This window comes from Megalops cyprinoides, chromosome 8, assembly GCF_013368585.1.
Source record: "Megalops cyprinoides isolate fMegCyp1 chromosome 8, fMegCyp1.pri, whole genome shotgun sequence".
NCBI lineage: Eukaryota > Metazoa > Chordata > Actinopteri > Elopiformes > Megalopidae > Megalops > Megalops cyprinoides.
Genome location: NC_050590.1, coordinates 15,071,602 through 15,095,351, shown reverse-complemented (window position 1 = coordinate 15,095,351; position 23,750 = coordinate 15,071,602). Strand labels below are relative to the sequence as shown.

General features: G+C 42.5%; 2 protein-coding genes across 2 annotated transcripts in view; both read right to left on the bottom strand.

Annotated features, from left to right (window-relative positions):
• Nucleotides 1–71: 71 nt before the first annotated feature.
• On the bottom strand, nucleotides 72–15,494 carry pdpr (pyruvate dehydrogenase phosphatase regulatory subunit). Its single transcript, XM_036535231.1, has 19 exons — nucleotides 15,225–15,494; nucleotides 14,778–14,903; nucleotides 14,294–14,573; nucleotides 14,027–14,160; nucleotides 13,173–13,254; nucleotides 12,803–12,966; nucleotides 12,521–12,642; nucleotides 12,201–12,318; nucleotides 11,397–11,546; nucleotides 8,716–8,908; nucleotides 8,348–8,472; nucleotides 6,675–6,830; nucleotides 6,268–6,401; nucleotides 5,889–6,037; nucleotides 5,445–5,557; nucleotides 5,178–5,272; nucleotides 4,876–4,965; nucleotides 4,480–4,662; nucleotides 72–4,126 (listed from the first exon to the last, which is right to left on the bottom strand). Exons 3-19 carry the CDS (start codon nucleotides 14,560–14,562, stop codon nucleotides 3,722–3,724), a joined length of 2,682 nt encoding a protein of 893 aa, XP_036391124.1. The 5' UTR covers nucleotides 14,563–14,573; nucleotides 14,778–14,903; nucleotides 15,225–15,494; the 3' UTR covers nucleotides 72–3,721.
• Nucleotides 15,495–17,096: 1,602 nt separating this feature from the next.
• Nucleotides 17,097–23,750, bottom strand: part of LOC118782021 (Golgi apparatus protein 1-like) — a 44,043-nt gene continuing 37,389 nt past the window's right edge. The window contains exons 23-26 of the mRNA XM_036535230.1: nucleotides 23,453–23,560; nucleotides 21,675–21,795; nucleotides 21,289–21,395; nucleotides 17,097–20,968 (exon numbers count right to left, since the gene is read on the bottom strand). Coding sequence (XP_036391123.1) covers nucleotides 20,801–20,968; nucleotides 21,289–21,395; nucleotides 21,675–21,795; nucleotides 23,453–23,560 — 504 coding nt within the window. The 3' untranslated portion in view covers nucleotides 17,097–20,800. The remainder of the gene's footprint in view (nucleotides 20,969–21,288; nucleotides 21,396–21,674; nucleotides 21,796–23,452; nucleotides 23,561–23,750) is intronic.

Below are 23,750 nucleotides of genomic sequence, written 5' to 3'. Positions count from 1 at the left end.
TTCACTTAATCTAGAGAGGCAAAGTAAGACATTCAAAATGCATTTTGCCATCTTTACTTTAGTGCCCACATGCACATGCACACACATACACACACACACACATGCACACAAAATAAACGGTAACCCTGTTCCCTATTACAGGCAGACACAACTCGCTATCTTAATCTCAACGCCAGTTCATGGGGCCGATGAAAATATTTTAAAAGTAAATACTAAAGAAAAACAAAATGGATGGACATGAAAATCAAACACTGCTGCAAACCTGTTCCATTGGCTGACTCACAATTTTTCCTACAGGGTCTGAAGCACAAGGTCTAAACCAATTGGCAGGACAATGTTAATTTCCACCCCTGAGGAAAAATATGACCACTATGTCTGTACAGTACACATTCCTTTGCAAGTCTCCCCTGCAGACTGCATGCACAGATAATGTTGCGCGCGTGCGCGCGCGCACACACACACACACACGCTCACAGTTACCTTTCCACCTAATGAATTGCAAGATAGAAAACTAAGTTTTCTGTTTGGTTGAGTTCGACTCTGGTAAAAAAAAGAAGTCAAAAACCTATCAACTTATACCATGGAGAGATGGCCCTATTAAAGCATGATAACATGCTGATCCAAGTCAAACAGTAAAATGATGATTGGGACAGATACTACCAAACACCTTCAGACATGCCTGGTGATTGAAATTCAATATGACCGCCCTGGCAGATATCAAACACACTTGAAATCAAAATAAATCGGATGCCAATTTGTTTTAATTGAAATATATTGCACACGTCAATGTCATGACATTACCACTGACTCCTTGTGTACATGTCAGGATGGCACCTGTTTGTTGAATGGCTGCCCCAGTACCCCAACTCTTTAATATCCACACCAGCAGAGGTAGCATATTCTGTAAGAAGACATTGATTTAAATAAAATATATATTTCTATATTTCTTCCCAAATAATAAAAGAAAATATATCAAAGCACATGATGTAATGGCCCAATATTTGCTCATCTACTTGTACATACAGTACATATTTTTCCCAGGGTCTCTAAAAAGAACAGATTTACACACATACAAACCTTTAATTTTATATGAAAATATTTAGGAATGCCAGAATCAATAATGATTGTCTTGGTTAAGCTCAGGACTATGCCTGCTTCTGTTACTGTCCAGAGATACCTGGAGTTCAGATACAAAATATCCAATGTATTTTTCCTTGGGCTGTTCCTGACTGATTAGTCATTCAATGTTTAATGCTATTATTCCTGTCAATTTACATTTATGAGTACATTTATGAGTACATGTTCATAAACAGGGTACAGTTCAGTTGATTACAATAATGTATTTGCAACATGAGAGATTATATAAACTCCTGTATGAAGAAAACAAAATACATGTTTGGTAAAGTGCCAATTAATTATTTAGAAATAAAGCATAAAGGCTTTCCTGTTGGCAGACAAAAACGTACTATCAATACAATATAGTGACTGACCTCAATCCCATCCCTTTGCCAGTGCTCACGTGTGATATTTCCTTCCTATATCATATAGTAAATAGATGCTTAGTACAGGAGGTCAACCTGATGGAACTCATCGTTATCTCTTAGGGTCAACTCTAGGGAGAGTGCACAAATGCACTTATGTCCATTTTTCAGCCCTGCCCTGAGAAACAGACTAATATGTATCACTTCTTTATTTGTATTAATTTGCTCAGCAGACAGCAACTTGCATACATACATATTATCCAATTAAAGTGATGGACAGTTACTGAAGCCACCCAGGTTTACTACCTGACTGAAGGGCACAATTATCAGTGTCAAGTTCCCCAACCGCTACACCACACCATACAAATAAAAAAGTGTATCCTTTGCTTTAGTGACACAAACTATTAAGAAGCCAAACATGTTTCCAAGGAGAATACATCAAAGCTCTCTGAAGAAAACATTTTGTAAAATCTAATAAAAGCATTTTAAATACAGGACAGACACATCTTGGACTCGGTCATACAATAAGAACGTAAAAATCCCCACTGAAAGTTATCTGAATAATCCTTCATCATGCAAATAAACAGAGCATACATTGGCAGAGAGCAGCATAGTAGCATTGCTGCTGCACAGAATCTTGAAGCTCCTTAGACAAACGGTGTATATAGTACAGACAGGAACTCCCTACTTTGTACTGGGATTCACAGAGAGACAAAACAATACCTCTGTTTCAATCAAGGCCAAAGTAGTACTTCCCTCAAAGAGAAAAAGGCTGTCGACTCAAACGAGAAGAGAGGGGGTTCAAAGTCACACATCCTCAGAACACTTTTAAAGGGGAACACCCAGCACTTCAGAGGGAATAATTATAACTAGTTGATGTGCACAAAGCTTTTGCAAGTCATAAAACATACAGGAACAGTTAACTGTACAATACTCCTCCTGCTTGTTGTCAATCAGTCATTACAAAAATAAATTTATTTAAAGTTTTTTTTTTGCCAGAATTTTTAAATCTTTCATATTTTTACACCAGCACTCCTCTGCAGACAAAAAGACTGAATAAACAGTACATTAATGGTGCATTCTGATGCAACTGGTGCAATGAAAGAGGGGACATCCGAATAAACTTTCAAGACACCCAAAAATGTTTTGAAAAGTCATATGGATTTCACACAGACTGACCCTGTGGACAAGTACAACCAACAGTGGAGACACTGCAGCTTCCATACTTCACACAAGAGCTTCTATCTTTAGGGCTGATTGCTCAGATGCCATTGAAAACACTTCATACAATGAGCACCACAAATCCTACCTACACAAGCTCTGGTTGAGAAGATCTGAACTACAGAGGTTACTCTGAGGGGGCATTTAACTGCTGCAGTACTGTTGCCCTCAAAGCACTTAACCCTTCCCAAACCTTAAATGCCTCACTGTGAGGACAGAAATGTGGGATAAATTCATTGGTTTCCATACAGCTAATGAAGACAAATGTGTTATAGGGACCCAACCTTTCCTAATTTTTTACACTTGGGGACTTTTACCTTCATTGTAGAGCAACTACAACAAAAGTAAGTTAAGCTCTGGTTCCCCTGGCTGTGACTTCAGTCATCAGCACATCCAGATTAAATGAAATTTCCAAAAAAATGACTTACAAGCTCCACATCACAGACATTCAAAGCCATCTTTAAAAAATTAAACCTAACACAAGCTGACAAGTTACAAACAACATTATAAACAAGCGCATCAGTGGCACTTTAATACTGGACTAGATGGAATTCTGACTGAACGTCAGCAAGTATCCAACCTACCATCATTACCATTTCTACAACAGAAGACATGGTATGAGGTATGTCATCTTATTACCATTCTTACACTATTACTAATAAACAGGTTTTGCCTCTGAGCAGGAAAAATTTTTGTGAGATGATGTCATTGACAGCGGAGTCCCAGACCTGATATGCTGGGATGGCTATAGGAATTTCTCAGTGATGGCATGTATCCCTACCAGGGAGATGTGGTCATGGAGGGATCGAAGGTGAGAGAGATTTTGAGATAGAATGAGACGGAGAAATACAGAAATGCTCAACATTCCGAACCACTCTGGGTTAAAGTGCAACACACCTGGTGGGTTTGGTTTCACAGATATTGCACTTTGGAGAGAGACTGAGGAGGACCGATTGTACAAGCGTTGTGTGTAGAGCCCCAGGATGAGAGACTCTGCCTCCTGGCCTTGCTCCCTGCCCTCACTTGCCCTGGAAGTTGCTGAGCTCCATGTCGTCCTTGCGTCTGCGCTGCTGGGCGAAGAGAGAGCTGAAGGGGTAGAGCTTGGCCTTGGCAGGGTACCTCTGTCCAGCAATATCTACCTCGTAATCCCCCCGGTTGATGAAGTCAGGTGTGATGATGGCCGGTGTTCCGTCCTGGCTAGGTGGAGAAACGAAGCCCAGGCAGACGTGGCGCTCCAGGGTGTAGCTGTAGGCGCTGCTAGTGGTCACCCCTACCAGCTCCCCATTACGGTACACTGGCTCGCCCCACCAGGGCCACAAGTCCAGCTCTGTATCATGGTCCTCCAGCACCAGCATGATGAAACGCCGGCACACCCCCTCCTGGCGCTGCCTCAGTAGGGCCTCCCGCCCAATGAAGTCTGTGTCCTACAGGGCAAAATGGACAGAGAGTAAAGGAAAAGAGCTTCAGATTTCACATCTGGAGTCACATCCCGCAGACCTTCCATTAAAACAGGCAGAGAGATAGAGAGTGAGAGGGTTTACGAGGACAGACAGAGCGATGAAAGCAGAGAGCGAGTCAATGAGGGGAAGAGAGACATCTCTACATACGCACTCACTAAATGGCACTTTTCCATGCATTTCCCCACTACAAGGAGCAAAAGGGTGAATATACAAATACAAACAGCAAAGCATCTTACAGAGGGGGCACAGAAAAAAAAACATGCTGATGATATTACATATGTGTAAAGACAGTTTGATACCTGTACATAGTGCCTCACCTTGTCAAATTTGACCCTGAACTCACGACCACACTCCAGAGGGGTGGTGAAGGTGTCCAGGTCCTGGCCCCAAAAGGCGAAGAACTTCTCAATGCGCAGACTGCGCAGGGCGTAGTAACCAGCGTTACGGATCCCATACTTCTGCCCCACTGACATCACCTCATTGTAGACGTGTAGAGCATACTGAGAGAGTACAGAGCCAAGGATGCAATTTCACCAGCTACTTTCAAAGTAGCATGCAAGGTCGTCAGAGGAAAACTATTCTTTGTGTATCACTTAATACATTAACCTGACTACTCACTTTTGAACTGATAATAATATTCTACAACAAAAATTTGCAGACCAAGCACACAACAGGTGAAACAGAAACAGCAGCAGCGATGCAGAATGCCTCACCTCAATGGGAACATACAGCATGAAGCCTGGTTCTCCTGTGTGTGTCATGCTCATGACCCGAATCCCGTTGGCGTAACCCACACTCATTTCCTGTATGGACAACATTCAACACTCAGAAAACAGCTACAGACTGGTAGGAAGGAACTGAGGGTTTAATGCTTAATAGCAAAATAAAATATATGGAATCAGCAAGTGATGATGTGATAAGAATCTGATCTACAGCTTTCAACGCCCTTGATTTGACCATACTCTGTGCCCTTTCGGCTTCAAGAGCTACCATATGGGGAAAGAACGCTCCACACCTTACAGAAGAGAGACGGGAAGTGCTCTGGGGTCATGGAGACATACGAGAGTTCAGAGAGCACGTCCATAGCCCGCGGACCAATCAGATTCAGTGCTGTAGGAACAGAAGGCAGAGATCAGAGCCTGAAGAGGTTGAGGGGGGATGGAGCAACAATGAGGACAGCAGGAACAATTTCTTATGCATCATGCTGTTAATATTAGAAAGGACACCCAAGAACCTGTGCCCTTGAAGTGGAGCTGCTCACACCCACCCAGACCATGCTCACCTGTGTACTTCCAGCTAACGTCCTCTAGGTGCAGATGGGGGTCGTTGGGCATGTGCTTCTTTATCCAAGCCCAGCAGTGCACTTGCTGGTCAGTAGGAGAGATGATGAAGAAGCTGGGAGGAGGTAATGTTCAAAAATTAAAGCCCCGAAACGATGAAGTGGTCAATTATTTCCTTTCTCCTCATTTCTGAGTTTCAGCTGGTCATTGGAACATGATATCCACAATTATCTCCTTTAACACACCAAATGTGCTACTTCTACAGCTTCTGACCAACTGATTCAACAAACTGTTAACTTTAAAATTTAGATTCTCTCCCATGTTATAAGAAACTGTGGTATTGAGGAAAATGGAAACCCTTTTTTTACAGCAATCTCGTACACAGGGAGTTTAGTTCCTGTGTCCGACATGATTTCAGTCCTTTTCTGGTCCTTCACACTGCTGACCTGTTCTTGCTGATGCGGACCACACTGCAGTCATTCTCGTAGCCCCCCCTCTCGTTAAGCATGCCCGTGTGAACGATGTATCCCACTGGCACATCCAGGTCGTTGGCGCACAAGTGCTGCAGCAGCTGCAGGGCCTGGTCTCCAGTGGACTGGAGGGGTCATGGAGTGCATGTCACAGACAGGCTAAGAACATCTCATGTCCCCAGTCAAACCTTTGTGTTTGTGTACCCCAATATATCTCAAAGGGTGAATGTACTAGCTCCATTTACATCACAAGCCTGACTCAGTTAAAGGGTACTTAAGCTCCTTGCACCAAATCTACTGTTTGATATCCCACCTCCGGCACCCCTTCACTTGAAGATTGAAAGAGGGCACTTACACTAAGCTCGAACTTAGTGAAGGAAGACATGTCGATAACGCACACAGCCTCCTTACAGCACTTCACCTCTGCACCCACAATGTCAAACCAGTCTGGCTTGTAGAAGGTCTTACTTTGATCAAGGGCCAGAAGATCTGTTGACACAGGAGATCTAGATTAATGAGAGCTTCTTGCGTTAAAAAAATTAAAGATATAAAGCAACCAGAGAGGATGCCTCATACTGAGTTACAGTAATTCTGGGTGTCTTAAGACCTTAATTCATGCTTAATTGCTGGTGAAGGCAAATTCAATTTCCACCTTGTTATATTCAAATCCAGACCATCATAGCTTTTGGTCTGCACAGTAGGCAAGTTTTCATCCACTGAGAGCGTTCACGATCTACCTATGGTTAAAGAGTTTGTTCTCACCTTTTCCGGGTGGAACAAAATACTTGGCCCTCTCAAAGCCATGTTTCTCCATCCAGCGAGCACCCTGTGTGTCCAGCCGGTCATACAGGGGGCTGGTGCGCAGCTGCCGACCCGTTTGGAAGTCCCAGCGAGGCACCTTCAATTCATACAGCAGGGCTGCAAAGGACACACAAATGCGCATGTACGCGCAACCCTCAGACACACTTAATCAAGCCATTTAAAAAAAAAAAACCTATTTCCTACCGGTAGGCACATAACCTGTTGGGAGATGCACAGGAATTTGTGAAAACAAATAATGGCAAAATCCAGTCATGCAGACTGATTAAACGTCTGATTTGTGAGATCGGTTTCAGTAGATGTAATTAACTTTAAATTGATTTTTCAAAATGTCATTACCACCATCATGCTCATTTGGTTATAAGACATATTTAGAGTGGATTAAATTAGCTGCCACCTGTTCTGGAAGTCTGTACTAAGTTACAAGTAACTTCGATATCTCAGTGGGGAGTGAGTACCTTGATTTAAACTGCTGGATGCTTCAAGCATGACAGACACAGAACTGGCATGGAGCCACCTATGCTTGTTACACAACACCCTATTTTGAGACTGTTTTATATTAATAAAGATAATTAATTGTCTTTTGGAAGGTGGCTCACCTAAATCACCATCAATGTGAAATACCCACCTTAGTGATGCAAGGCTGCTATTTTGTGTCAGAACACTTACAACACATCAGCTGAGGTGGAGAGGAAGGGGTTTATTCATCCAATTATAATGGGGAGAGAGGAGGGGTTGATGGACAGGGAGACACAGATGTTGAATTTGGCCAGAGCACCTGAAAAATAAACCCTCTCTCTGTGCTAAATGCCATGGGAACTGAAATGACCATAGGGAGTCAAATCTCAATTAAACATCTCATCTGAAAGATAATGTCTCCAATTTTCCTGTCACTTGTTTTGTACTTACCCCATTTACAAACTCCTACTGGCCCACAAAGACCACTTTAACCAGCAACCTGGTTTTCCCAATGGTCTCCCAACCAAACACTGACCATGCCCAGCCTTACTTAGCTGTATCCATCAGGCAGAAGTCTACATAGTAACAATGTTTGCAATGTAAACATGGAGTTTCATCATATTGTTTGAAAAATACAATTATTTACACCAAACAATAGTTATGTTTAATCCATTCTACAGCTTAGTACGTGAAAATGTTATAGATGGAATATCCTGATAAGCCAGTCTGTTGTTTGTCCATTCACTACAATTTATATTTAATTAATGGTACATATTAAGATAAAATTGGCATAACTGGTGAAAGAAATTATTACATTATTTGGTAGCATATCAAACTTTTCTAAACTTCAACATGTCTCTACTGTTCAGTATCTTGTATTTATATCAGTATATTATATTTATTTTCCAGGACAATAATGACACCCAACCGGTCCAACACTTTTATTTCCAGGGCTCCAATTTTAAGCCATAGCTGCACAGCTACAACAAGCAAACTGTTCCAGGGACCATGGTGTGAGTGTTTTTTTTTAGCCCAAAGGCAACATGAAACACGTGCGCATCAGTTTGTTTTGAAACTTGACACCTGACTGAGCTGAGCCTCAGTGCCGAGTGCTAATCCCCCCCCCCGGCCGCCTCAATGTGGCGGTTAGTACTCACGCATGACCTCCATGACTCTGTGGCGTAGGAATGTGCGGCTGCTCTGCAGGTTCCCAAAGCGCTTGATTTCCAGGGGCCACACATTCCCAGAAGGGTAACCATACGTCATCCACTCAGCCAGGTACCTGAGAGCACAGGGTGACAACCGCTCGTTAACCTGCAAGGCAAGGCTTGGCAGGCGCTGATTCAACACTCCAATAGCTAACATTTCTAGTCAATACCCTCAGCTTCAAATCTGATGTTTCTTTAGTTGCATCCCTTCAATATTACCAACACTCATGAGAAAAGACAGCATAATGCTCAAGTGCAAACTGTTGTAGATGTTCAAGGTGCCTTCATATGATAAATAAGAAAGGCAGTGGACTCACTTGCCCGCGCCCCCAGCAAATGAAAGCCCAGAGGAGTTCATCCCAGCCAGGACGAAGTAGCCGCTCACGCTGGGCGTTTCTCCCATGAGGCAGCGCATGTCCGGGGTGAAGGATTCGGGGCAGTTGACCAGCTGGTGGATCTCACAGGAGTCCAGACTGGGCATGCGTCGCAGAAGGGCACTAAGCATGGGCTCTGTGGGCACAGAGACAGAGCGCCATCATTCACAGGCAACACTGTAACTGTGCAAACGTCTGAACTGAGGAAATAAACAGCACCGTGAATCCCCATGGCCTGTCAGAATGAAAATGTTTGATATGTGGCAGTTCCTGGTCGGAGGGAAACTGCATGAAAAGCAGCTACAGAGTAGAATCTAGGGAGGTGCAATTTACACTGCACAAAAAAATTATTTTTTTATAAATTTATATTTTTTTTAATTTATCACAGAAAAAAAGAAGTTTTATGTCGGCAAATAAATGTTTACAAGCTTTGAGCTAACGGATCGCATTGCATATGGTCATCTGTTGTGTCAGAATTTGCAAGGATACATGATTAGCCTACATACCTGGCAGGGGTCAATATACTGCTGAAAATCAGACACTTTTAGATCATTTTTTAAACACCTTCATTCCTGATTAGACTATTATTCTAAATTGAAAGATTCTCAATTAAACAGCAGGACAACCCCTTCATTTTCTTCTGTTGTAGGTCAAATACAGATTACTTACACTCTCGAGGGAAGTGACTAGTTATAATCTAATGTGATGGGATGCATAGTGAATTAAGGTCATTTGAGGACAACAGACTTCAATGGTCCCCAACAGCCAAAGGGTTCATTTACGGCCTGTGCACAGCTCCCAGATGTGTAATCAAGTGGCTAATGATGATTTTAAAAAAAATAATTGAAGCCTGCACAGCAGATATGAATCAAATCCATCAGACTGGAAGCTAAATATCATTGTGGGTTCCTAACACATTCTTAAATCGGTATGCCTAAACAGCTACAGACACACACACGGGCATACACCGGGCTAACAGAGGTAGGCACATCACACTTGAACACATTCTGAACACAAACAATGGAAACTGCCCACAATGCTGGAAGAAACCTCCGCGAACTTTACAGTCAGTAGAAGTCAACATACAGGGACAGCCCAGTGTCTTAACGCACCAATGGTAATTGTTACTTCGTTCCAAATTAATTTGAAACCATTGTCAGCACTCAACCAGAAAGGTCAGCTATTCCACCTAGATATGGAGCCAATCGTCACTACACCCTACCTTGCTGGTCTTATTTGAAACAGGCAAAACACATTCCACTGGAACAATAACAGCAAGAACAGCTTCAGCCGTTTCTAGTTTCATCGTGCAAACTTCTTCTCAACAGAGTATATCAATAACTAGTGTCTGAAATGGATTAAATGGAGTCATTAACAATGTTCTTATTTCCCTAGTTTATCTTGGCCCTCCCTGTTTAGTATGCCGACACAGAACAGCTCTCCACAGCACTCTATGTCAAGTGACTTTGTAGTTTATCTCTTTGTGTGTGTTTTTTTTCCCCGTGAAATAACCTACACATGTGAGCACCACTGAGGCTCAGAGAGACTTTGAGACATTTTTTCTTGTGTGATGTTTAACTCTTATCTCATTCCGAACCCACCACCATGATAGTGCACATCTGACCTTGAACGTACTTTACTGGCATGCTAACTGCACAGTATAAAGTGAAAGACATTTTTAAAGCGTTTACCTACATACAGTCCCTACACATGCATGTGTGTGTACTGTACAGGGAAGTGGTAATGGTGGGTAGAATGGCATGCTGCAAATGTAATACTGCAGTGACTTCAGTGACTTTAACATAGCTGGCTGAGGGTGGCTGCTGCACCTGTCCGTGACACCACACATCACAGCACATGCTCCACAGTGCTGCCACTGCAGACACATATCACTGTCTCCTGACCCTACTAAAGGCCAAGGACATCAAACAGGGCCTTCACATTACTCACTGCACTCAGGTTTATTTTGAAAAGCTCCTGGCCACCTTAATTCCTTCAGGAAGTCCAAGAGGCCCCTGTACAGTGTGTTCTGGGATCCTCTTACTCATATGAAAGTTTACTGTGAAACACGCAAAGCTGCTGAGTAACAATGACTTATTTCAAGTGCTTTCATCTGTACCTTCAGTTTCTTAACAAACAATTCAATTTTAAAATGTTTTAAAAGATGACTACTGGAAATCACATAAAAATGACATCAAACAAGACTTAAAGCAAGTCCTAAGGTACTCTATTCTGAATGAATTTCCCACCACTTTTCTCAAGCAAGAACTAAAATTTTGCAAAAGAACTTAAAGAATTTATGATAGAACTGCAAGTATATTATTTTGAATTCTATACTATCAACCTTTTTTTAAGTTTCAATAACATGAGATCAAACTACAGGCTCCATGCCTCAAACACATACAGTAAATGATATTTTAATTCAATGTTTTTAGGATGGAAATTAATGTTAAATTTGTGATCAAAAAAGTTTTGAACCCTGAAAATATATGTAGGCTTACTGCAGAGATAACTTTGATTTCAATAATAAAATTAGTTGCTTTGGTCCTTCTATGCTTGTCACTGTCTGATACATGGATGTCAACAGCATGGATGTCAACAGTCCCAGTGCCAGCAGCACTCACCAAAGTGGTCCCAGTCCTCCTGCATGTTTTGGATCTCCAGCTGGTTCCGGCCCTCAGTGAAGATGGGCTTAGGGTTCTTTTCAAAGCCCCCAGACAAGATACCCCCTTGCCAGGCTCGCACATAGATCCTACCATCCATGTCCATTACCACTGTGGAAATGTTCAAGTCACAACATTACAGACACGATTTGGAAAAAAGTGAGACATGCAAGCTTTAAGGGGCTTCTGTGAAGCTAATAATGTAACATTAAGAAACCAAAACATAAAATGTACTACTCTTCAATCAAGAGGGCCACTGTTTGAACTTTGTCCACTACTTTGGGTAAAATTCATCCGAGAAATGTGGAGTTGATTACATACACTACCGGTCAAAAGTTTGGACACACCTAATTAAGATGGGAAACATGCATTCAAAGATATTTTGATCTAAAGACTTATGCTTAAATGCTTGAAGTTTGTTTTCAGACAAATAGAAATAGTGAAGTTGATGCCTATGCATAAATTTCTTTCCAAAAAAGTCTTTCATTTAAAAAATATTTTGGCTATTTTGAAGAATCTAAAATACAAGATTATTATAATCAACTCAAAACTTTTTTGGTCACTGCATAATTCCATTTGTGTTATTTCATAGTTTTGATTATTTTAGTATTGTTTTAAAATGTGGAAAATAGTCAAAATAAAGAAAGAAAAGTGTGTTCAAACTTTTGACTGGCACTGTACAATAGCTCAGGAAAAGCTGTTCATTCAAAATCCACAGATCTCGACCAAACCCATCTTCCTCTGGGGAGGAAATATGGCTCTCACCTGGTGTGTTGGCTGGAAGTGGCTGCTGCAGGGGCTTGGTGAGGAGGTAGAAATGCTCGCAGCCATGCAGGGGCACAGACACCTTCACTTCACTGGCCTGGCCAAGCTCGTACGCCCACTGACAGCAAAGCACAGAACGTGGCAGGCAGAGACACACGTAATAACAATTCATACATCTGCTAACAATTACTGAGGGTTTAGTGGTTATGCCCAAATACTAGTTTTTATCAGAGTTTATCTGGCACATATCAATTGTGCAGCCATCATATTCAGGGCATGTTAAATAAAATGCTTGATGAACGGCTTTCACTCATGCTCACCTGTCCTGCACAATTGATAAAGTACTCGCACTCAATAGGCCCCCTGTCAGTCTCCACGCCTGTGACACGGCCTTTCTCCACCAACACATGGTTCACAGTGGTGCGCTCGTGAATCTGCACCCCTAAGGCAGGGAGGAGGGAGAACAGAGCTAGTGATACAGCCAATGGAGAGATGGTCATACATGATGTAAGCACACACGTAAGGTGACACACAATAACATAAAATGACACCATGGCAACACACTAGACCTCTAGTGTGAATGAGCTGTGACCTGTGCTCACCATGGCTGGCAGCTGCTACAGCAAGGGCGTGGTTAACGTCTGGAGGTGACACCACAGCATCCCCTGGCAGATGGAGCGCCCCTGCCAGGTCATGAATATTCACCAAAGGGTGGAGCTGTGCCACCTCTTTGGGTTTGATGACATTACAGCTGATCCCTATCACCCTGAAAAACAGCAACTTCCATTTAACTGCGCACAGTTGTGTTTCACATTCATCCACCAAACAACACAAATGACACCACAAGAAAATGTGACCCAAAACATAAGCAAAACAAAAATAAACAGAAGCAAACACCAATAATGAATTATGACTTAAACACTGAGAGCGTGATCTAAGAGCAAGTACTCTAAAAGGAGTGACTGTACTCACTTGAGACGGGAGGCCAGGCGCTTCAACGAGAGGAAGCGGTCTTGATTCTGGGCCAGGCACAGAGAGCCAGTCTTCACATACCCTAAAAACACAGCACTGTCAGGACTGCCACTTGCTAACCAGTTCAGCTCAGGCCACTCACAGCGGCAAGTCCCAAATTCTGTTTTGGCCACATTTTATTTTTTCACAAAGCAGAAGAAAAGAATGTTCCAAATCCTTTGGATTATCTCTTTTCTCAAAATCTGATGAGGGAAAGCATTAGAAACTATATTCTTCAGAGGGAGCTGGAGTTTCATAACTATTTAACTATAAACAAAAGACGCAACATGGGCCGTTCCATGCCAAGCGCAGGCAGGTGCCACCTGGTTTGTCTCTTGCAAAATAAATAAATAAATAAATAAATAAATAACCTAGAGTGTTTTGAATATGCTGAATTCAGAAACTGTGTTCACTTATTGTTTTTTTTAATGTCACCTTTGAATTGTGACTTGGCAAAAATCAAACAAACAAACCACTTTAGCCTCAAATTTAATTCTACCATTGTGTGTGTCATTCCTCCTTCAACTCATAATAAATTGTGCTTTCCAGTAAAAATACCTGGGGTCCCTAACTCATACTTGAGAGGTTTCCAGCCATGCGTCAGCTGACAGGATTTATTCCAATTTCAGCCCCACCCTTTACCCAGTGTGGGAGTGGGTTCTTAAAATGTATAGAAAGACAAGCTTCCAGCCTGGCACACTTTCCATGGAATGACTCACAAACATTTACTCTGTTCTGAAAAAATATGTAACATCACAAGCTAAAAATCCACTCCAGACCAGAGCTGAGCGTTTCATAGTTCAGAGGTTACCTACCTGTCTTCACACCAGTCTCGTCCTCCAGGCGCTCATACAGAGCATTGGAGTAATCTGCCATCTTGCTCTCAATTGAGATGGGCTTGGCCACACTGACGATACCTGCACACAGTCGGGTTGTACCTGCGCCCAGCCTGCCACAAACAGAGCAGCACTGTCACCACAGATGAGCTATCGCAAATACAAGCAAACCTTGATCTGTCAAAAAAAGCCTTCTGTTTCAATAAGCTACTGTTCTCAGCTCTGTTCACAGTTGTAATATCTCACCTTCCCTGCTCCAGTAGTACAATGTCTGTCCAGCCAAGCTTGGCCAGGTGATATGCCACTGAAGTCCCCACGATTCCCCCGCCACAGATCACCACGCGGGCCTGGCTGGGCAGGGGGGCAGGGTGCGCCTCCCCAACTGTGGCCAGGCTTCTGGGGGAGGACCACAGGCCCCGTCGGCCTGGTCCTGCCCCCCAACACCCAGCATTAGAGAAGACCTGACGGAGCAGGGCAGGGGACAGGGCCCCAGAGCTCCGCACACAGCAGCGCATGGCTGTGCCTCCTGCAAGACGCAGAACACACTCAACATTCACGCCAATGATGTAACTACACAAATGCCTTGGTCCACACCAAATGCATAAAGCTCAAATAGCAGACGTGTCGCTCAGTTTACAAGCATAACGCTAAGCTTTCCCCGAGCTCGCTGTGGATACCTTGACATATCATTTCACATGTAAGTAAATTACGATAAGGAGGCAAAAAGTACCTAGTTAGATATATCAGAGGTCACTAGAAAAAGGATCATCGTATATCCAGATACGCAGTGAATGGAGTTGATTGACAGAGGCCGTCTCCTGACTGGGAGCTGCGGTGCCGACACCAGAGGCGGTTCCTGTTGTTAACGACAAGTAAGAAAAAATAAATGACCGCTCTGACCCCCGAGAGGCTAATGATACACCAAACGATATGCCTATGTGTATGTCTGCCTGTAAACAAACTGTTCGACATTTGAACATGTTTCATGTATATACCATATTCGGTACCTGCTGCAACACGATTAGCTCAGCAATAGCACACGCCAAGATTCACCGTTAAATATGTTCGACAAACTCTACCGAATCACACCATTACCCGTCCTCGTTATTTGCCCTTCAATTTGAGAGCACCGCCGGCTAGTAGTTTCAAACCACTCGAATCAACTTGCTTTCTTTACCTTACGCCAGAGAGCTCGCTGATGGTCGTCTTTCCACGCCCCCTCAACTTCTTAGTTTTTCTGACACATACGTCTCTTTGGTTTCCTGTAAACAGCGTTTTGACATACACCGAGGTAGCAACTCTGGTGCACGCTCGATCCAAAGACAGAAAAAAAGTTAAATCTCGTTTCTCCCGCTATTGGCCTATGTGTAGTAAAGAAATCACCGTGACTCGCGTGAAACCCCGACGTTTGGAAACTCGAGGTCTCCGCAGCTGACCAGCGAAGCCGTTTTTTTCCTTCCCTTAAAGCGTAACCTCCAAAGAACTACAATTCTACGTGTCAAAGTTGGTTGCATTGCGAGCTTCCGTTTTCCATGTTTATCCAATAAGAGATGATCAAAGCTGTTCCCACCCACATGGTAACACTGCAGTATCCAATCAGAGAGAACATTTTCATCGAGGGTCACGTTCGTGAATTTGTTTTCAAAACAAGACAGCTAGCATGTTACCCCGATGACAACCGCGCGCTGCGTGGCGAAATGAGAAAGGGAACTACGTTTGCGTTGGGAACGCACTGTGATCTGGCGTGAGGATAATATTCCTCTGTGAAGATGTAATTTATTTTCTAGCTAAATGCGTATTTGTCCACTTTGATTAAATCCCCTGCACCCCACCCCACCCGCCCACATGAGACAATACGAACATACTGACAGCTAGGGTAAAGGGGGCATGGAAGACGAGGTGAAAAGGTAAAAAACAAACCGGTGGCCTGTGCGGATGTCCAGAGTAATGCATTTACCAGGGCGCCAGTTGTTGCAGAAATTAGTACAAATCCTGTACACCATGTCTAAATTGCATGCCATGAGTTAGACGTAGGTGGTCCATAATAAACCGAATAAAGGTGTTCATTGTTTTTAAACGCCAGATTATACCTTCGTTGGGCGTCTGTCTTTCTAGCGCAAGTGGTACCTCTAGTAGTCTTTTTTTTCTTTCCTGATCGGTTTACTTTTTACATTGTCTGCAGCACTGTGCTCTAGTTAGATAGCCTGGTCAGACTGGATTGGTTGTGGAGTTTAATTTATGCACAAGGAGCACTGAAATGTTCAAGCTTGAACTTCCTCATGTATGCCTTTCTTTTAAACTAAGTCTTAAGATACAAAGTGTACTGAATTGTACACCAAAATCCATTCTGCACTAACAATGTGCCATACTTCCAGTTTGTGGACTTGTTACCTAAAGGTTGTGGGGTTCAGTTCTCCAGCAGGTTTGTCATTGTATGCTTGAGCAAAGTACTTAACCAGAATTGCCTCAACATATGTTCACCAGTATAAATGTATAAGTGTAAAAATCAGTATGCAAGTCCGAGGGCTAATCAAACAAGAATACATTTCCATAGCTTGATTTTACTGTTAACATTTTAAATTACAGCATGTTCATTTTGATTCCAGTGAACATGTTAATACGGTTAGAACTGTGTTGAAACATTTTTTCTAAATTTCATTCTTTATGTTGTACTTGCTGTAATAACTTGAACGAGCTAAATCTTTCCTAGGTATTATTGTTATTATTATTATTATACAGTCTGGTTCAATGCATTATAACCCAATTCATGCACAGTAGTAATTTATACCATTAAAACAATCCTGAAATTTAGTTATGGAAAAAAGGACATCTGGGGCAAAGATATGAAAACCTGCAGACTGTTTTTATTAATAAATTGTCCAATTTCATCTGTACAGAACAAAAAAAAAAAAAAAAAAAAACATTTAAGAAAAGAAAAAATGCACGATGTTAATCTGTTACATCTCAATATTCCATGGCATAATCAGAGAGCAAAAAGAATAGCACATCCATGACTTTATACACAAAAAAATAATTACAAAACGGCTTTTATTATTATCATCATCATCATTATTATTATTATTATTATTAATCATTTCAATTTAACTTGAGGAAATCTCACTTTAAATGGACAAAGACAGTAACTACTGATTTGCAGAATGACTCAATGGTACTGGATGCTGTGGAGGACTGGTTTAAAGCAATGGTGAGTTTTCCACTTTGGCTCCTGGTTTTAGAGTCTTCTTTTAAGCCTTTCCACTTCAGTCCAACAGTGCTGCCACCCCTTGAGCTTGAAGTGATACTGCCCTCAAAAACAGACTGCCCCAATTAAATCAAGTGTTGGTGTGTGTCATAGGGGATCAGGGGCCTCTCAGGGGTGATGTTCTCAAAAAAGGAGGGGTGTGTCCTACAATGCCATGGCTGGTGGTCCAAGGTTGCAGCACAGACACACATGAAGGGAAAGGTCTGAAGTCTTTGCAGTTTTACACAACTCAAAGGAACTCAGACAGCATGGCAAGGAGAGAATTGGTTGGTTGGAGGGTCTGCTGACTAGTAAGCTCAGAACACATACCAAATACCGAAATGCATTTTTTAAAATGGGAGAGCAAAGGATACAAACAAAATATTTTATTCACTGCTTAGACACAAGAAATATCTGCCTTTTCTGAACTTGATTTACCTTTATGAACGTGATTGTGCCACAGTAAACTGTATATACAATCAGATTGCTGAATCCAAGACAAGCATCAAAAGCCAAACCTCAAAACATCCCATAACATCTTGTCCACCTAGGAAAAGCCTTAGCACAACCCAGCACAAGTACAGAATTAGCTCATGGGTGGCATCCGCTCAGGCATTACAGTTGGTTTGATGGTATACAGAAAGTGACAATTCTGAAGCTTATCCATTGAAAATGTACTTTATCCAAAAGACATAGGCACAACAGATTGAAAAAAAAAAAATCACTCATTACAGCAACAGGATCTCAGTTGCATTGGGAGCAGTATATATGCGACACATTCATGGTTCTAACATAAGCCTAATTTTCATACACCATCTCAAAAACAAACCTTTTTGCTTGGCTCAATGAATCCTTCCAATGAAAAGTTGTTGCAGCTATTTACATTGACAATCTTTGCACGGTTTACTGATATGAACTGCAAGCGATTTCACAAAGCACGGTTGGAGTAACAGTTAAACCCAAACTAAATGATTCAATCCATGTTTGAACTATACAAAAATTCAGAACATTTACAAATTCCAACAATACTGTGGCATTTCTATCGTATGGGTCCAAGGTGTCCAGGGGCAAGAGGACGACAGTTCATTTATAACAGTCCATCGATCGCAGCCATGTTTCAACAGAAATGAGGTCTGGGGAATCAGTTGCTGCAGCTGTTGAAGTAGGCACGCAAGGAGATTGAGAGTTTCTATCTCTCCCATTGACAAATTATGCAGGATCCATTATACTTGCCAATCTGCAGTCCCTTTGGCTTGGTGTCTGACAAGTAAAGGGGCTAAGGGGGAAAGGGGTATGGCATTGGACATACTGACAGTTTCTGATGAAACCAATGCAGTGTCATGGCTGTGGAAACCATCTATTTTGCAGAAAAAGTGAGTGTATTTGTGATTCAAATCCAAAGCAATTATACAAATGTATACTATCCAAAGGTATAGCATGACAACATTGACTATTTAACGGAAAGATGTACTCTGCAGGTCGGATCTGGTCTGGAGGACCAGCATTTCCCCCTCCATGACTTCACTGGAGTGTTTATTCACTTGAATGTGTCCAAATAAATCTGTGCTTAAGGTATTAAGTGAATGACTATTTAAGGAGCCTGAATGGCTGCATATCTGCAGGACTCATATTGTAACCCTTCCTAAACTCAGTAACCAGCATACCCCTGGAGTGTCAACAGCCCCTTGAAAAACAGTATAAAAACCCTCTGCAGTTCCTAAGAGCCCAGGTGTCACAGAGCAGTATGTTCATAGGCATAGGGGGGAAAAAAGGCCATGAGAGAGCATACAAATCAAAAAGACCTCAAACCCAGACCCAATCATTATTAAACAATAAATAAGGCTATGACCAAACAAAATATATATAAAAACCAAAATAAAAAATGTGCAATGATTCTGTTAGCATTCAAACCTACTTCTAAGATGTGCATATGCCCAAATGCAGCTGCTATTCTTTTCTCTTGAGATAAATGTTGTTCCTTACCAGTGTTCCTTGCCTTTCTGCAAAAACAATAGCCATTACAAATGTCCATGCAGGCTTGATGGAGGAAATAAGCCACTCTCTGTAGAGGTGTAGAGGGGCAGGGCTTGGTCCGCTTTATTCTCAGTTTCTGCCATCCTGTTGGCCCTGCACTAGTGATCACCACCTGTTCAGCCTCTGGTAACAGCCTGACTGACAGATATAACCATGATGAGCAATGTTCCAGTGTGCCATTCCATATCAGTTGAACTTTTGCACAGTCCAATGCAAATGCAACAAATGACATTTCGAGCCTGGTTCCAGGTCAAATTATCACTGAGGCATTTAGAAAACTGCTCGAAGCAGAGGGGAGGGGCATTGATAATGTTGGGTGCTGTCAGTCTGCAATAAGAAACTTGAGCAGTTTCACATCCTTCTGGGTATTACTCTTTGTCCCTCTTTCAGAGGTAACAGCCTTCCTAGGACCAGGAGGACTGCCTGACAGGAAACACCCTGTCTTCCACCAGAGCAAATACAGTGGGTTACTTTTCTGAACCTCAAATTCCGAAAGCCCTGGGCTTACCATAACTCATGTGTACAAAGAACCAACTGACACTTGCAACACTGATGCATCTCAGCTGCTCTAAGTTTACAGAGAGAAGGTAATATGGAGAGGGGCAACCAGATCGTTTTCATGATGAGAGCAAGTTTGCTGCATGTAGGGCCACCTCTGTCACCAAAGCAGAGCCCCAGTAGTAGACCCCTTTTGGCTCAGATGAGATCAGTCACATTTCCTTAACACCTGGCAGTCCCCTGGCAATCAACAGGGTGGAAAACATCTGCAACACCCCTTGATTTGATTAATCATGATAAAAAAAAAATTAAAACACAACATCAAACAAGACAGGCATAACTATTCTTCCCAGGAAAAACTAAAACAAGAACCCTTTCAGCCCTACCCCAGAACTGAAGTCCTTGAATGGGCCCACTTATATGGTGCCTCCAAATAATATGAGAAATGGGGAGGTACATTAGATGCACTGCTTTCTGAAAATCAACCTGCCCCCTGGCCCCTGGCCCCCATCCCCCCAACAAACACACTTGGCATAGGAAGCGCAATGGGAAAAACAAGACCTGTAAAATAAATATTCTTATGTACTGCTTGCACTGTCAAGTAGAAATCAGTTGACTGGAGTGAACTGGATATACACAATGGAAGAAGAATGGACGAGGCAACACTTCACCACAGAGGACTCCTAAGGGGCGAGGGAGGGAGCAGCCCATCCCTTGAGGCTTGGATTAAGAAGGGTCTAATTCTCAGATTCAGGGGTGGTCCTGTTTCAGAATAGGGGTCGGGACGGATGGGATGGGTAGGGTACATGGGGGTCCCAATATGGCCCTTGGATGGGATGGCGATGTGTAGCTTGTGTGGCAGCCCCCCCGAATCTGGGCAAGGGAGAAGTTGAGGAGGCTGGGGGGTGGCGATTGGGCCGAGTTGGGGTTGGGGGTCGGGCCTTTGGAGAGTGGCTGGTTTGTGGTGTTCCAACCACCCTCTACCTGTCCTTGAGTTCCCGTGTCACGCGCTTGGTAATGCGGCCACAGAGAAGCCCCACCAGGAAGAGCACACACACCCCCAATGCAATCATGAACAGGATGTAGTTCTTGGAGGGTGAGGTCATCACTTGCATGGCCAGGTCTGAGAACCCTTCAGCTGGGGCCACCTGGGGGAGAAACATGAAGCAACTACAATCAACTCACAGGCAGGGCAACTCTCATGGGCCATCTTAGAATCTCTGAAGAAAGCACAGAATGACTTGATCATAGCTGTTCAGCTGGTGTCTATTAAATTATGAACTATGAATATAAGGGTAACTTAAAAAAGCTCCAAGAGTTTGACAGTAACAATCAGTCTGCAACCAGCATTTGACTACTGGATTAACCCAATTCCAGCATCTTTGAAAAAGCACATATGAAACTACAGCTTGTGTAAAACCTGTATATGTGCATGTGTGTGTGAATGTATATCTTAAGCAGTGACGACCTTGGCTGCATAGCTCCACATGTCAATACGGTCCTGTAGTCTCTTCTTACACTCTGGCTGCAGGCGCACCCTCTTGTCCCCAAGAGCCTCCATCAGACATGACATCTCTGACAGCAAGACAGCAAGAAAAGCACAGTTAAGGTACTATACAGCTATCAACTGCAAATGGCAAAAACTTTAATTGTTCACTTTTCAATTTTTGTGCTCCACTGCTTAACACCATGAAGTAAGCAGTAACTTTAAATAAATAGGACTATGATGGAAAATTAGTCTTGGAGCTGTGAAGACAATGTACACATGCTGGAGTAACTGCAGAGTAGGTTGTTAGAGAGCCGTTTGTCCATCATGGCAGAGGCTGGGGCACTGTGGACCAGAGGTGTACTCACGACGGCCACGGCCAGGGGGAATGGCTGCGCAGTGGTGCTTGATGTCCAAGGCGCAGGCGGTATGCAAGACTGGGTCAACAAAAATGTCTGCCTTGCTCTCTTTTAGCATGTTAAGCACTTCCTGCAAAGGAACAGGGGCAATAACACTTGCAGTTACTCATGACCTGGAGATCTTCCTACAAGCACTGACCCAGGCAATTTTCCCCAATACATTCCAGCAGTGTTGTGGCTATATACAGTATGGATAGTAATAACTATTAATCTGGCAGGTACAGAGATGAATTTTCAACATGAGCATTGTCAGATGTTATGTAAAGAGGAACAAGAAAAAGAAGAGAAAGGAAAGAACACAGATAAGTTATGTATACATTGGTAATATGAAGCAACAGGCTGTGTTTCTGTGGGGCAGCCATTGATGTGTTTATGATATCGATGTCTGTTTTCATGTTATGAAATGCACACAGTTGAAATGACCCATACATATGTCCTTGTGTCAGTGTAATCAAACTTGGTCTTCATTCTGTTTCAGTGTAGGAGCTCTGAAGATTGTTGTGGTGCCATTCAAAGCAACACCGAAGCAAGTACAGACATATCCCTTCTAGAATGTAGTTCTTCAACAAATGTCCATTACATTCTGACAATTTGATTGTTCTATCCTTAAGTTAGCACTGGCTTTTTAACTTAGCACGCAGATCTCTGCACTGAAACACAGTTGTGGTCAGATGCTAAAATTATGCACCACAGGTCAAGCTACTTTGAAGAACAGACAAAACATTAGCTATCAAGCAGTTGGAGTAGTGCCTTTTTCTGTTAGGGGAAATCTGGGAAAAACGTCCTTGTAAGCTGGCATCACATTGCTGTACATACTTTCAGTGACAGCGTATATGCAAATACCTTCTTTTTCTTGCACAAAGAAAGTGTTTCTGTTATGGGTGTATCTTTTTGTAGTGTGCCTTAGTTAAAATGATAACATGCAAATGAAACTTTGAAATTAGTCAGGGAAATCTTCACAGGAACAGGCACAAGGAATGTGTGGACTGGAACGTAACAATGCAAATACGCAGCAGGAGAAATTCTCTTCAGTTTTCCTTACAGCACTTAGAAGCATTGCATTCTTGCCTGAAGCTTTAAAACACAGCAAGCCTTTCACTTTAGGTAATATTTTAGTGCAAAATCAGTTTGTGCTGGACATAGAGGAACTAAATTATCAGTCTAGTTAGTGGTTTAACAAAAAAAAAAAATCAGATGGCGTACTGTGACCATCACATCTACAGTAGATTCACCTGTAATACTACATGTAATACTTTGCAAGTCAAAGGAGCTGTGAAGTTGTACTTGGAGAAAAAAGGAACGTTTTACAGACTGAATGTGATGAAATTTAGGCTATCCAAAAAGGACAAATGGCGTGAAAATATTAGGGGTACTGCAGGATTTGAGATGTAATGCAGCAGGAAAATTAAGATGGAGAAACAACAGCAGAAGATGTTAGCGCATAGTCTGTGTTTGGCCATGTATTTTATGGTTACATGAAGATTGGCGTGAAGATGTATCTGAATGCTGTGTAATCAAATTAGGCTCAATGGTACAGTGATAAACATCTGTAAGCACTCAGGATCAGGATAAATGTGGTTATTTCCATAGGACACCCTAAAAAGGGCTGTTGCTGTACAGGTTTGAGCTATGCCACGCCAACCCATAAACTGGAGGATGGCATGCCTGATCACAAACAGATCAAAGGTCATCATTAGAGCAGCATTAGCCCATCATAAGCAGCATACCTTCTTGCAGGAGTCGTGTTTGATCTTGAGCAGGTTGACCTTGAGACACTCCTCCACCTGTCCTGTCTGCTCTTGGGCGGCTGCCTCCTCCGCACACAGTCTGGAGATCTGAGCAGAGAGACACCATCATCACCACAAAACCAAGAATTTCAAAAGTTTTCCTATATGTACTGTAAAAGTTGGCCAAGGATGAGTCATTTCTCATCTGTAATGTAAAAAAAAAAGTAATGAAAATGAAAGTTGGGTGACCAACTTCTAGGCTGCTATCTCTGGGTTTGAATATAGTCTACAGCAGGGC

What these genes read in the sequence shown, in the direction of transcription:
- pdpr (XM_036535231.1), bottom strand. Translation starts at nt 14,562, where the DNA reads ATGCGCTGCTGTGTGCGGAGCTCTGGGGCCCTGTCCCCTGCCCTGCTC. An exon ending in CGCCTGGCCTCCCGTCTCAA is followed by an intron (nt 12,967 to 13,172) that starts GTGAGTACAGTC and finishes GCTGTTTTTCAG; the next exon opens with GGTGATAGGGATCAGCTGTA. An exon ending in CGTTAGCTGGAAGTACACAG is followed by an intron (nt 5,273 to 5,444) that starts GTGAGCATGGTC and finishes CTGTTCCTACAG; the next exon opens with CACTGAATCTGATTGGTCCG.